This window comes from Rhinolophus ferrumequinum, chromosome 13 (genome assembly GCF_004115265.2).
Source record: "Rhinolophus ferrumequinum isolate MPI-CBG mRhiFer1 chromosome 13, mRhiFer1_v1.p, whole genome shotgun sequence".
Classification (NCBI taxonomy): Eukaryota; Metazoa; Chordata; class Mammalia; order Chiroptera; family Rhinolophidae; genus Rhinolophus; species Rhinolophus ferrumequinum.
Window position 1 is genome coordinate 32304011 of NC_046296.1, and position 14570 is coordinate 32318580.

At 31.2% G+C, this 14570-nt stretch overlaps 1 protein-coding gene across 6 annotated transcripts in view; it reads left to right on the forward strand.

Annotated features, from left to right (window-relative positions):
* CCDC88A (coiled-coil domain containing 88A) overlaps positions 1-14570 on the forward strand; it is a 114784-nt gene that overhangs the window by 22588 nt on the left and 77626 nt on the right. For all 6 annotated transcript variants that reach the window (XM_033125381.1, XM_033125380.1, XM_033125375.1 and 3 more), the window contains exons 3-5: positions 349-457; positions 9935-10004; positions 11976-12034. In XM_033125381.1, the coding sequence (XP_032981272.1) occupies positions 349-457; positions 9935-10004; positions 11976-12034 (238 nt within the window). The remainder of the gene's footprint in view (positions 1-348; positions 458-9934; positions 10005-11975; positions 12035-14570) is intronic.

Below are 14570 nucleotides of genomic sequence, written 5' to 3' on the forward strand. Positions count from 1 at the left end.
AGGTTTATTTTGGGTGGTGGAAATATGCATGTACTCGTATTCAAGGATATGAAATTATTCATCCCTGGAACTAGGAAAAACAATGAGAATGAAGGACAATATCTGACTTATGTTTCAAATTTATTTTGCCACTGTCTTAGAATTAGCAGATACATTTTTATTAATTAGAAAAGCACAAACAAGTGTCAAAATAATTATCTTTTGGGATCATCTCTCTTAATGCAGATGAATGTACAATTTATTGGAAGAAAAAATGTATTATGATTTTTTTTTTTAGTCATCTATAGGTTGATACATATGTTTCAGTATGATTTTAGTTTAAAGTTTTTTTTTTATTATTTCTTACAGTAATCCTAAATCGGAGAGTCAGAGAGTAAATAAAAAAGTCAACAATGATGCCTCACTTAGAATTCATAATCTATCCATTTTGGTGAGACAGATAAAATTTTATTATCAGGTAAGTGCTTTTTATTTCATCTAGTATTTTAATAACTGCTTGCATATTCACATTTTTGATTTAGTATCAATCACCTAACATATACTAAATTCTTATTATATTCCAGGTACTGATCTGTTTGTTGGAGATAGAGCAGTAATAACATAGCTTATTTCTTGTACACTTCATAATTATCTGATTTTACAAATAATGATTATATTTTAGGAATTTTTAAAAGCAGTTAGCAGTTTCCTGAGAACTTGAATAGTGCAATATTTAGTTAGCCTACTTGAGTTATACTTTTGAAGAATGTACTTTTTACTGTTCTTTTTAAAACTTAAGTTGAATGCATATTTCACAGTTTAAGTATGAGCATTCTCAAGGCTATCAATATACTTCTAAAAAATCGCTATAGCTGCATCACAAATTTTAATATGTTGTAGTTTTAAAAATATTTATTCTATGCATTTTCTAATTGTTATGATTTCTTATTTCATTTATGAGTTATTTAGAAGTATGCTTTTAGATTTTGAAACATATTTTTCAAGCAATTTGTTGACTTTTGGTCACAGAATGTGGTTTGTATGATACTGATTCTTTGACATTTGTTAATAATTACTTCGCTTGGCCTAGTATTTGTCAGTTTTTATAAAAGTTCCATGCGTGTTTGCAAAAGATGTATATTCTCCAGTTGTTTGGGTGCAGAGTCAGCAAGCTTGTTTGTCAATTGTATTTTTCAAACTTTTTGCAGTCTCATTAATTTTGTCTCTTGAGCAGTTATTGAGAAAAATGAATTGAAATCTCCCAGTATGATAGTAGATTGGTTAAGTTTTCCTTTACACACTTTAAAGCTATGTTACTGTATGCAAATGAGTTTAAAATTGTTTAATTCTTAGGAGAATTATACTATTTACCAGTAATTGTTTCTACATATTTTTCTTCCAGTTTAAAAGTTTTTCACTTTACATCTGTTGAGAGGCCACTCTGAAAATTATACCTTTCATACTTCGCATAACAAAGGCCTAAATTAATCAGTATTTTTACTCTTTTAAGGAATAGTACTATGACATTAAAGTGCTTTAACTTCAGTCATTCCCCCTGTGACTTTTAAACTGTTCTTATCTTGTATTTTAGTTCTTTTTTTAAAAAAACCCATAAATTAGGTATTGAAAGTACTGTCAGATAAATAAAATCAATGTTCCTTTAGCTCAAGCTGTGTGTTTTCCTTTTTTTCCTTCTCATCGTTTTTCTATCTCAGACCTGCCTTTGGGATCATTTTCTTGCTGAAATATGTCCTTTAAATGTTCAGAGAGGACTTGTTGATAATAAAGTTTCTCAATGTTTATTTGTCAGAAAAATGCCTTTATTTCACTCTTGTTCTTGAAAGACAGTTTTGTTAGGTATGCAGTTCTAGATTAACAATTACTTTTTCCTCAGTGTTTTGCAGATTTTACTCTCCTATGTCTGGATACTTTATTGTTCTGGAAACTCAGCTACCAGTCTGATTTTCATTCTTAGGTTAAACTGCCCTTTTTTTTCCTGGCTCCTAATTTTGTCTCTTCTAATACTGGCTTTTTTCTATTCTATAACCTAATGGCCTTTAAATATTTCTATTACATGTATATTAGGCATTCTTACTCTAACCTCCACGTTTATTAAACTCTCTTTTTTATTTACTTTATGTTTTATATTAGTTTCAGGTGTATGAAACAACATAATGATTAGACATTTACACCCCTTACAAAATGATAACCCTCCCCCCAAATAGTTGTCACAATTCCATTGACTATATTCCCTGTGCTGTACTTTACATTTATACAATGGAGTAGTACTCTGCCATAAAAAAGAATGAAATCTTAACATTTGCAACAACATGGATGGACCGAGAGAAAATTATGCTAAGTGAAATAAGTGAGACTGAGAAAGACAAATACCATATTATCTCACTTATATGTGGAATCTGAAGAACAGAATAAACGAGCAAACAAAACAGAAATAGACTCAGAGATACAGAGGGTAAAAATGATGGGTGCTAGTTGGGAAAGGGAATTGGGGAATGGAGGCAAAGGTGAAGGGATTAGAAAGTACAGATTGGTAGTCACAATAGTCACAGGGTTGTGAAATACAGTACGGGGAATATAATCAGTAATGTTGTAAAGATCATGTAGGGTGCCAGATGGGTACTGGACTTATCAGGGGATCACTTAATTGTGTGGATGCCTGACCACTATGCTTTACACCTGAAGCTGAATAATATTGAATGTCAACTATAATTTAAAATGTGTGTTTGTGTGTGTGTGTGTGTGTGTGTGTGTGTGTGTAAACTTTCTTTTATAGTATCAATCTTGTCCTGCATTCAGAGTATTTTTTCCTAGACAACCTTTTCAGTTTGCTAATTTGCCCTTCATATTTGTCAAATCTTTATTTAACATATTAATTTTTGACTCTCAATATATATCTTTCATTTTTAGCAGTTCTGTTTGATTCTTTTTATATTTGTTTTTTCATTTTGTTTATTAATCATTTTTTTAAATTCCTGTCTTTTTTCCTTCAGAAATTAAAACAAATATTTCTATTATAAATTTCATATCTGAAAATTCCAAAATCTGAAAACAGATCTGTGGGGATCTGAATCTACCCTTTGTTTTCTGCTTACTATGTTTCATGATGATGGGTGCTAGCAGTGGTGGCAGTGATGTGTGTGAGTGTGTGTGTGTGTGTGTGCACGCACGCATGCACACGCATGCACGTGCATGTGCTTGCACATGTGTTTTAATTGTGAGCTCATTTTGGGGGGAAATATCTGTGGGATAAAATTTTGTGGGCCAAGGATGCATTGCTTCAGAGAGCATTTGTTTTCTTTTGTGCAACCAACCCAGAACCACTTTTAATTTTTTTAAGCAGCTTTATATTATTTTAGAAGCAATACCTGTATGCTGTAGCAAACTAGAAAAAATTAAAAAAATACAAATAGTTCCAGTTTCTTATAGAGATTACCACTATTAGCACCTGAATACATGTACTTGTGGATCTCTCTTTCTGCATTTGTATTATGTATTTATGTGTTTACATATATATTTTTAAACTGGGACTACATTATTGCAGATCCTTGGGGAAATAACCTTCTTCAATCTCTACCAAAGGCTAAGAAAAACAGCTTTTTCCTTGCCTTCTTCTACAGATTCATTTTTTTTTTCTGTCTTTTAACTGAGAATTATCTTTTTAGTATATTTTGGGCTCAGTCATACATTTTTTAAAAAAAAATTATTCAGCATTTTGGATTCCTTCCTTCCTTTCTAATATCTAGCATTCCGTGTTGCCAAAAATAAAAGTCTATGTTAGATTTTTTATAAACATTTTTTTAAGCTCAAATGTTAATAGTGCCAAGATGATATTATTAATAATTTGATTTTTCTTGACTTTTTTTAAAATTTTTTTATTGGGGAACAGTGTGTTTCTCCAGGGCCCATCAGCTCCAAGTCATTATCATTCAATCTAGTTGTGGAGGGCGCAGCTCCGCTCCAAGCCCAGTCGCCATTTTTAGTCTTTAGTTGTAAGAGGCACAGCCCACCATCCCATGCGGGAATTGAACTGACAACCTTGTTGAGAGCCTGTGCTCTAACCAACTGAGCCATCTGGCCACCAGTGTCACTGTTTTTTTTTTAGACACATCTGTAAATATTTCATTAACATTTGCTGGATGACCAGTTATACCCTTTTCTTTTTATTAATCTAAATTTGAATACTAATGAACTAACTTAGGGCTAGAAGTGATGGCATATCCTAACATTATGTCAATATTGTTTTAGATATTTAAAACAAAACATTACTAAGAGTTGATATTCCCCTTGTACCACTCTCCTATGCCCTTTCTTTAGAACCAGTTTACCAGACTATCTCAACCTGCCCCCCATGCTTCAAATTTTGAGATAAAATTTTTGTCTAAAAAGTTTCTATTGCACTTGTAAAATATCTTCAGAAATGGGTCAACCATCTTATTTACATGATTAATTGACTTACTAAATTTATTTCTTATTCTCATGTATGTAACCAAGGTAGACATGGCCTGCTTTAATATGACAGGATTCAGGTTAACAAAGTCCAAATCATGCAATTCTTGTCATCTGTTACATTACCTTTGTATTGGAAAAAATCAGATTTTTTTCCCTAAAGTCTTTCTAATAGAGCTATTAATTTTTTAATTTTTTTTTTTACATCTCATACACCTCTCAGAAAAAGTATTTAAGGTAAAATGTTTGAAGTGTTCTGACTCACAAAAGGAAAGTAAATTGGGGCAAGTTAAAATTCACAAGTCTATGTCTGTCTCTTTTTTTTTTTTTTTTTTTTTAAAAATAGGTCAGTAAGCATCCAGGTCTCTAGCAAAAATGGTTCGTAGGGAGAAAGGACAATTGACAGAATATCCTGAGATGATTGTTAGTGGGTGGAATTCAGTAATGATAAGTAAATTTAAGTGTCAGTATTCTTTTGTTTTAATTTTATTTTAATGGTTTGGAATATGTAAAAGCTCAGTAAAAATTATAATGTCATTGAGATTTCTCCTCTGTTCCACTACCTTTTATTGACTGCCAAGGCATTGGGGCTACAGTGAACAGGTCAGGCCATGTCCTTATACTCGTGGAATTTATGGTTCTAGTAGAGGGATAATAGGAAAGTAAATAAATAAAACAATTTTGATGATGATAAATAAGGACAATGAAGTAGTAATGTGAGATCTGGTAACATTAGATTATCAGAATGTTTATTAAACTTACACTTTATAATGTTTGAGTGGAAATTCAGATCTTTTCAAATAAGCATTTGATCCATAGCAAGCATCTCTTCTTGTCTTCCAAATAAGTATTTAAAAGTCTTTGAATCAGAAAATTATTATAACTGTCATGTAAAATTACCTAGGCTCTTTGATTTTTTTTTTTAAGTTATTTTTATTTCTGTGAATGAGGGAGAGAGAGTGAATTTAATTATCATAGAAACACTTTACAAGTAACAATCTTAGTACATTTTTAGAACTGTTAGCATCAGTGTTTGGTATGACTGCACTGGCTGCAGTTTAAATAAGTACTAAAAGAAGCAAGGTGATTGTTCAACCACCATTAAAATAATGATCTGAATTTTTTTGAGGTCCAAAAAGGCAAGAACTCTTTACAATTCGGAAATTTAAATTTATTAGGAAGTTTTTGCACTAATACTAAAACAAACAAACAAACAAACAAAAAAAAAAAAACAGGTCTAGTACTGTTAATGTAGTTGCCAGAGAAAGCAGGTACTTTTTAAGATTTTTCTTTAACATCTGTTATAATAAGCAATATTTGGAGTATAAATAAAACTCAGTAGCCAAGGAAAGAGACAGTTTATTATACAACAGATGCTTTATATTCCATCATGTTTTGGACACTTTGGTCAGTAGTTCTTTCCTCTTAATGCCATGGTTTGTTTTTTTCTTCTATAGCCTACTAAAATATGGTAAAATAGTCTTAATTCTTTTCACTAGTAATGCAGATAAAAGGACAAATACAAATAGTATGATAAATGTAATTATGTTTGAATTTTTAAAATAAATTATAAGAGTTCCAAAGGAGCATTTTGCTCAGTGTGTGATTCAGGGAAGGAAAATGAGGCCAGACCTTTGCTGGAAGTGTTGTTTAACTTGTTACTGTAAAGGAGGTATTATGCATAGCTTATAGAAAGAAGGAGAAGCCTAGTTTATCTTTGAATAGTAACTAAATAATGTCTATGTCTGGCACACATTTGAAATAGTCTTTCTTACAATGCTTTAGCAACATAACTTTAATTCACAGAAACCTTGTGTATCAATAAAAAAGTTTTTCGATGGTCAACTAAAAAATATAGTTAATGTACCATTTTTTATAGAAAAATTACACAAATCCAATTAAAACTAATAAGAATGAAATTACTTGTACTACCTTTCAAAGCATCTCTATTATTACCCTGTTTCCCAAAAAATAAGACCTAGCCGGACCATCAGCTTTAATGCGTCTTTTGGAGCAAAAATTAATATAAGACCTGGTCTTATAGTATATGAAACCCGTCCTATATTATATTAAAATATTACTTTTTCCTGTTAACATAATCTCTGGTATTTTCCTGTTAACATAATCTCTGCTAGTTCTGTCTTGTTCTGTTTTATTAAGTATTGCCATTCTCCAAATCTGTATGGACTGTCTTTATACCAGGATGAAATTTGTACCTATTCAGGTAAACTGCTTTAATGGTCCTGAAAACTCTCAAATTCTTTATATTTGAATACTTGCATGCCTCTAAAAAATTTCCACCTCTTTTTATCTCCATCTCCACCAATATACTCCTTCTCATTCCCTGCTTTATTACTATCATTAGCATTTATCACCAAAAAACTTATTTTCTGTCCTCCTCTACTAAAATGTAAATTCCATGACAGTAAGGATTTTTGTTTATTCGTTGCTGTAATGTCTGGCAGATAATAAACATGCAATAAATATGTGTTGAATGAATGACTGTCCTGATTTTCAAAAAACTTGACCTCTTTAGTTGCATTAGTAACATCATTCTCCATGCATTTTTATAGGTTTCTTATCGTTTTAGTAATAATTGAAGTATCTTCACTAAGTGAGTTCATATACGTATCATCCTTAACCCACAATTAATTTGTTTCTCCTATTTAATAAAATCACACTTATTTTGGACTCATTTTTCTCATTTTGATAATCATTTATGTATCACTTTTCCTTTTTTTTTTTTTAGCGCCTTAATGATGAACACCTTTAGAGTTTGGTGAAGTCTGGAAAGTCTGGGGATGATATAATAGAACTTTAACAATAGCAATCAGTTTTTTTAGCCTCTGGTCTCTTTTATGTCTTGTATATATTTTAATTAATGTAATTGTAAGATTCAGATAGGGAAGTAAGACTTTTTATAAAAATGTAGCTAGAGTCCTCTGGAGAACCATTAGAACTAAAAAGAGGTTACAGAATTTGGGTTTTTTAAATTTGTATAATTTTTAGCTTCCTTATCTAATATTAGTACTTTCAGACATAATTTAAAATTAATCCTGGAAATAAAGTAAAACGGCAGATTTTTCCCGTTAACTCCAACATTTAATAACCTTTATCGTTTTTTAAAACTTTATGCTTTTGTTTCACTTCCTACCCTTCCCAGCAAAAGTCACATACATGGTAAATCATGGAGCTGAAATTTAAGCTAAGGTGTATTGACTCTACCAGAGTACAATATACTAAGCATTCAGAATCTGCTATACTAGAGTATATTTTGAGATACATGGAGGTAAACTTCAGAATGTAAAGGTCAAACTGTATTAACACATGAGATTATTGATGATTCCATATGGTGAAAGGAAATGAGATTGTTTTCATCTTTGTGGAAATACTGAGTTAGCATAAGAGCTTGGAGTAACAGAGTAGGCAGGAATGGGGAGCCAGCTGAGGAATAGGGTGGAGGAAAAGAGATAGCAGACCATATTAAAGATTACTATCCACTTGAATAGTTTCCTTATAACAGTGTATCAGCATGAAATGTTAACATGGTAAATCAATAAAATAAATGGCTTTGGTAATATAAATTGATGTTTTCTAGTTGATTCATCAGTTTTGAACCATGTTACCCCAAAATAAGTGGTGCAAATGAGAATTATCTTTTATATTGAAATTGAGATAAAGCTTTTTTTCTAATAATTCATTATATGTTAAAATTTAAAGCCTTTATAGGAGAGTAAATTTTCTTTGTTCTGACTTAGGTTAACTTCACTAAATAGGATATAGACAAAACAGTGATTGTTTTTTTTTTTTTTTAATTTTTTTTTTTCAATGACAGTTGACATACAAGACAGTCTCAGCATGACTTCTTCTGTATATCATTAGTTATAGGACTTCTGTTCAGCTAGACTTCAGGTGATTCTCAAGGATGGTTGTTGTATAGTTTAGCTGTAATTTTGATGTGCTTAGGAGAGGTGGCAAGCACAGCATTTACTTACTCTGCCATCTTAACCAGATCCCCAATGGTTGCTCTTTTTATACATCTTATTTATGATTTCTTTTAATATGTATAATAGTCCTGATAATTTTGCTTCAAGGCAAGGAAACTAAAAATTAGAATGAATTAGAAATGTATCCCTCTAAGTCCATTTAGCTGTTATAAGACTATAGCCTAGTCTATCTTGATATAACTTATTTAACTGGAAAATTTATTTATTAAATATTCAAACTTAGTATCAGTCCTTGGAGTAAGTGATTTTAGCAATTTTTGATGCATTCTTAATATTCATACTTGTATTTATCTAAAATGATGCACATACTGAGTATGGCATTTCTTTAAATGTATGCATACTTTTGGTGATAGTTTTTTAAAGAGCTAACAAATATAACAAATATAAAAAATATAACAAATGTTTTGAAACTCTTTAATACATATTTATAAAGAATTATAGATAAAAGATTAATTTTAGTTAGCTTCTGGTGTCATGCCACACACTGGCTATGGGAAAATGCTTTAGTGGATCTAAAATTACATGTCTTTAAAGAGCAGTATAAGTTAACTTTTCAGTTATTTGCTTCCTCATCATACTATTTTAAGAATGATTCAAAAAGAATTGAATACTTACAAAAACTTATTCCTCGATAACTAGTTATGTCTCAATATGTAGTGAAAGCCAAATTGTAGACACAGTTATTTCTGTAATCTTGCAAAGATTCAGTAATATCACATGACACCCGTCAATCCTGTAGTCTAATTCATCCCAGACCCTTTGTAGCATGTCATTGTTAGAATTGAAATGACAAGACACATGTGTTTCTTCATTCCTCAAAGAAGAGGTGGTATAAACAGATGGTGTATACTCCATGTATTACTCAAATGAGTAATTTGAAAGCATCCAGTTCTTTCTGAATCATCCTGAACCATCAGAATTTGTATATATATATTCTCGTCACTAAAATTTTGACAGAAGTCAAAGGAAATAAAACATCTGTTTTAGAGAGAGGAGAGAAATAGTGATCACTGAGGAAGAGCTTAGTTTCATGAAATGATCATTAGGCAGAATTTTTAAGAAAATAACTAACTTTCTTAATTTTAAAATGAGTTGATATTTTTAGCTCCCTCAGAGTATACAAAAAGAGTATACATGCTTAATCTTTTATTGAGGAATGCTGTTTAATTATCTAACACACCTAAAACTCGGATTTCCAAATAAATATTAGACCAGTTTAACTTGGACACTTTTATTTTGTGGGCATTTGATATGTTATGAACTTAAGTCTATTTACTATCATAATTTTAGTTATTTAAATCATTAACTTAAAATTACAGAAGATTTATAATATTAGATGTCTATTTTGACATTTATTTATCTTTAAAGCTTTTTAATTGCAGTATAGCATACCTGAAGAGAAGTGCACAAATGATAAGTTAGTTGAGTAATTACCTAGTCAGCATTACCCATTATAACAACCTTTGGGTATCTTTTTACAGGAGACTTTGCAGCAATTGATCATGATGTCATTGCCAAATGTCTTAATCATTGGCAAAAATCCCTTTTCTGGTAAGTATTAAAATTAGTATAACGTGATAATAAAGTCTTATAATGCTTACCAAGATCTTGCTTATTTACATCAACAGACTAGGTTTTTCATGACTCTACAGGGAAATTTGGAGGTGATATTCCAATTTATAGAGAGAAAATAAACTTAGAATATTTGTAAGTTGTAGATGGGACCAGACATACATTTTACATTAAGTCCAGTGTTTTTTCGACTACCAAATTGATACTTTTGTGTGATGACTTTTTTTAGTGTCTCATTATAAACAAGGTAGAAGATACTGTAGCTATAGTCTTAAAGGAACATAATCTTAGAAAAGAAGTGATTTTGAAATAATTTCTAGGTTTCTTTTTATATATTCCATCTACCTTTGCCAAAGTTGTTTGAATCTAAGGTTTTACCGATTGATATGTTGTAATTTATATTGAACTATTTCTGAATGGGAAAATAAGAAGCCATTTCTTAGATTATTTATTTTTTAAAAAAGTTTCTGCCCTTTACTACATTTTAAATGCGTTATGTTCAGAGTTTTAATTTTTGAATAATTGGGGAAATTAGCAACTAACACTTTTAGGATGACTTAATTCTAACAGGCTATGTGTAATCCAAATAAAGTATATCTTCTCCAAACTCCTCCTCCTCCCTCAGTCAGAACAAACAAAAATAAAACTAAAATAGAAATAAAACCAAGCAGCTGTTTTTATTGAAGAATATACCAATTAGATGGGATGAATTAGGAGGTTAGACAATCTTTTGAGATATTCTGGGGTATTTGATTATATAGATGAAAAAAATATTTTGTGTGTAGAATGGAATTATTTTCATTTCCACATGCATTTAGTGATTACCTACCAAGTTATAGGGACCAGGAATAAAAAAGGTCTATGCTCTGGAAGATCCTGTGTTTTGGTGACAGATACAGATTACTGGCAAATCATGTAATTATTAGTATGAAATAGAGATATGTTTATAAAAATGTTAAGGCATATATAATATGGAGCTATCAATTCTGAAAGTTGGCAGGTTAGTGAGGGTTGGGGACCATTGGTGGTTAGGTCAGAGAAGACTACACAGAGATGTTAGAGCGGTGCCTAGGATTGTTATTAGTAAGTAGTTCACTAGAGGGATGAGGGGCAAAGGAAGAAAGGCAGGCAGAGGGAGTAACAGAAGTTAAAGCAGAGTGTGTGTGTATGTATAATATGTAGGGAAGGGTGATTAGTATGGCTAAGAAGGTAGGTTGTTTCATGGAGAGTAGGAGGAAATATTTAAAAAGAAGTTTTGTACTTCGTTGTGGACAGATTGACCTGGTGGTGAAATTCGGTCTCAAAGAATTGACTTTTTTTTTTTTTTTTTTTTTTGGTCAGCTGAATGATTTAAGAAAATCTGAATTTAATTGGATAGCAAATGTGCTCTCTAGTTCTGTTACAGACTATTACTTTCATGCAGCTTGTTATATATATTTATTTTACCAGCTTTGCTGTAACTGACATTTAAGGTTTTGATCCTCATGAATCTATGCAATGGAAAGTCATTTGAATTGTATAGGGAGACGAATCATGTAAGATAGGTGTTTTAGAAACAAAACACTAATAGGCCTTAAAGAAGTCAGACCTGTTAGGAACCATTTTGGCTGACTTTGTGGCATGTCCCTATGCTATTATAGCAGTTCTTAATTCAGTACGCTTGTGTAGTATAATTATGTATGGGAAAGTAGTGGACCTATTCACTGCACAGAGCATTAAATCCTATGTTATCTATACTGCAGCCCTTCAAAGTTCAGATCCGTGCCCATTTCTTATGCTATTACCACATTATGCACAGACAGAGCTATTATTTCGAATTCTCCACTGTACTGACAGACTTAATCCTTTGGTCAAATTGTTAATACTACCTCTAAGAAGTGATTCTATCAGTGTAAGAAGGAGAGTTGAACTAAAGTAAAATGTTGTACTTAGTAATTGTTTTTATTTCAGAACAAGGCACAGAAGAAGTTAAAAAGTTGCTGTTACTTTTACTGGGTTGTGCAGTTCAGGTAAGCTAAAATATTTATATTTTATTTTAATAACTTTGTTACTTTATTTCGGACTCTAGTTTCTGAGAGACTTAAGGATGAGCCATTGGTTTTTAAAGTCTGTATTAGAGATTATAAATAGCTGTATAACCTCCTAAAGAGATTTTGAAGAAAAAAACATACTCTGTTATTTTATTTCGAACTTAAGTTATCAGATACTCATATCATTTAAAATCTTTAATTATTCTTTTTTTACTCTGAGTCTTCTAATGGCCCCAGGTTTTTCAAGTTTCCTTAGAGGTACCTTTAAAAACCTCTTTCAAGACTTTCTTATGATGAATGTGTGCATGAGTGTGTGTTATTGAAGAGAAGTGGGGGTCAAATATATGGTGATAGAAGGAGAACTGACTCTGTGTGGTGAACACACAATGTGATATATAGATGATGTATTACAGAATTGTACACTTGAACCTATGTAATTTTACTAACCATTGTCACTCCAATAAATTTTAATTAAGTAAAAGTGGGATTAACAATAAATATAAAAGAGGCAGAAATTATGAAAAGTGTTTTAGGAGTCTGGGTTATTATATTGCCCTTTTTTGATCAACGATTATAATAATAATAGCTATGATTTATGGAATGCCTACTTTGTGTCAGATATGATACCTTATATAGGTTTTCTCATAATACCTCTTCAGATAAGGAGATTGGTGTTTAGGTAGGGTGATACCAAGTTACTCAAATTAAGACACTTGTTGTGAAAGTCAAAAGGGTACTATTGACAATTCCAGTGGAACTGCATGTATGCTATTAAAGTTTCATGCAGTATAATGTACTGTGTTTAGTTCGTAATTATTTAAATACTAACTTAAATATAATGTTTGTAGACATTGCTGTTTTAATTTGGTCATCAGATTTTGAGTTAGAAACAGTCGTTAATTATTTACAGCCTTTTGTACTGTATCCACTTTAAAAACATACCCTCTATTGGTGAATGTTATGTAAATTTAGATAACTTAGTAACAACATAAATTTGGTTGTTACTTCTGGTTACTATTTGGTTGTTATTGCTGGTTACTAAAACTGATAGTGGGAATAGAACAAAACCAATGACTTTTTTTTTATGAGCAGTTTAGGGAAAGCCTAAAATATTAAAGAAACCACCATTGTTACCATCTGTAAAGGCAACAAAAGAAGATTATAAAATCTAAGCTGTTTCCCTGTACCTTACTTTTTTTAATAACTCATCCAGGTACTGGAAAATGGAAAGGATGACATGGAAATTATGTTCCTTTTTCTAATAAGCTAAATAAAGTTTTTGATAGGTTAACCAACCCAGGGTCTTCTAGTTCTGCCAGTGGGTGTTTCCTAAAGAAATTTACCAATGATTTTTTACATTTGAATGACTGTTGATATTCATGTTTTAAAACAACTTCTGTCATTTTACTTTACCAACTCAAGGAAAGCAGAGCTATGTAATAGGCCTATTTAAAAAAACAAAAAAACAACTACTTAATGAAGCCATGCTAAAAATCACCAATTATAACGTCAGATATGTATGTTCCTTCTTAGTGATGCACAGAACTAAATGCTGCATAAAGTAAATAATATATACATAGACCTACCCTTGTAAGTATCGTGCCTCTTAAAATAGTTTACATTAATGTCAGCATGTAATTAAAACAAGTTTTTCTAGCAATGTTAAGTATTCTTAATTTGTCCTATTAATATGTTAGCTGGTTATGATTACCTGTACTTTAGATTCACATAATCTGGGAAAGATTTGTAAGGTAGATAGCATTTCAAATGGTCATTGGAAAAAGGAGGACAAATATATGGGTGGATTAAGGCATAAGAGAAGGCACAGAGTGGAAAAATTGTGTAAAAGAATAATTATATAAATATGCATCAGTGTGACATTGTAAAGTAAACTAGAAAATAGAGACGATTTCAAGATATTTAGGGAGAACGGGGCAATGTGAAGGTAAGTTTTAAAGTTGAAGGGAGAAATTTATTAACTTTATAATTTTTTTAACTTAAGGGGAAAAGTTCTGAGTCAGTAAATGAAATGTATTAGCAATGTGAAAGAGTGACTGGAGAAGTGTGACTTGACTCAGTGAAGAGTAATCTGTAGCAGTATGTTTGGAAGCTGTCTGAGACACAAAGTAGCAAACTTACTTGAGAATAAAGAAAGAATAAATACAAGCAAGTTTATTTTTTTCATAGTAAGAGAGTGTAGGTTTCATCAATTGTATAAAACAAAACAAAGACTCAAGGAGATCATCCATCATCCTAAACCTAACTTGAGTCGACATCATTCAGAGTTTTTATAGACGTGAGGAGGTGGCAAGGTTGTCAGACCTTGATCTTTGATGTGAGATTGATTTATCAACAGAATTGTAAACCAGTCTTTGTATATACGTTATGTCTTTTTAGTCAGCACGTTTTTTTCTTTACTTAAAAGCCCTTGGGACTTGTATCTGTTGTGATGCCAGAATGGCAAATCTAGTAAGAAAGGAGAAAGGATCCAATTTTGAAAAATATTGGTGTTCAT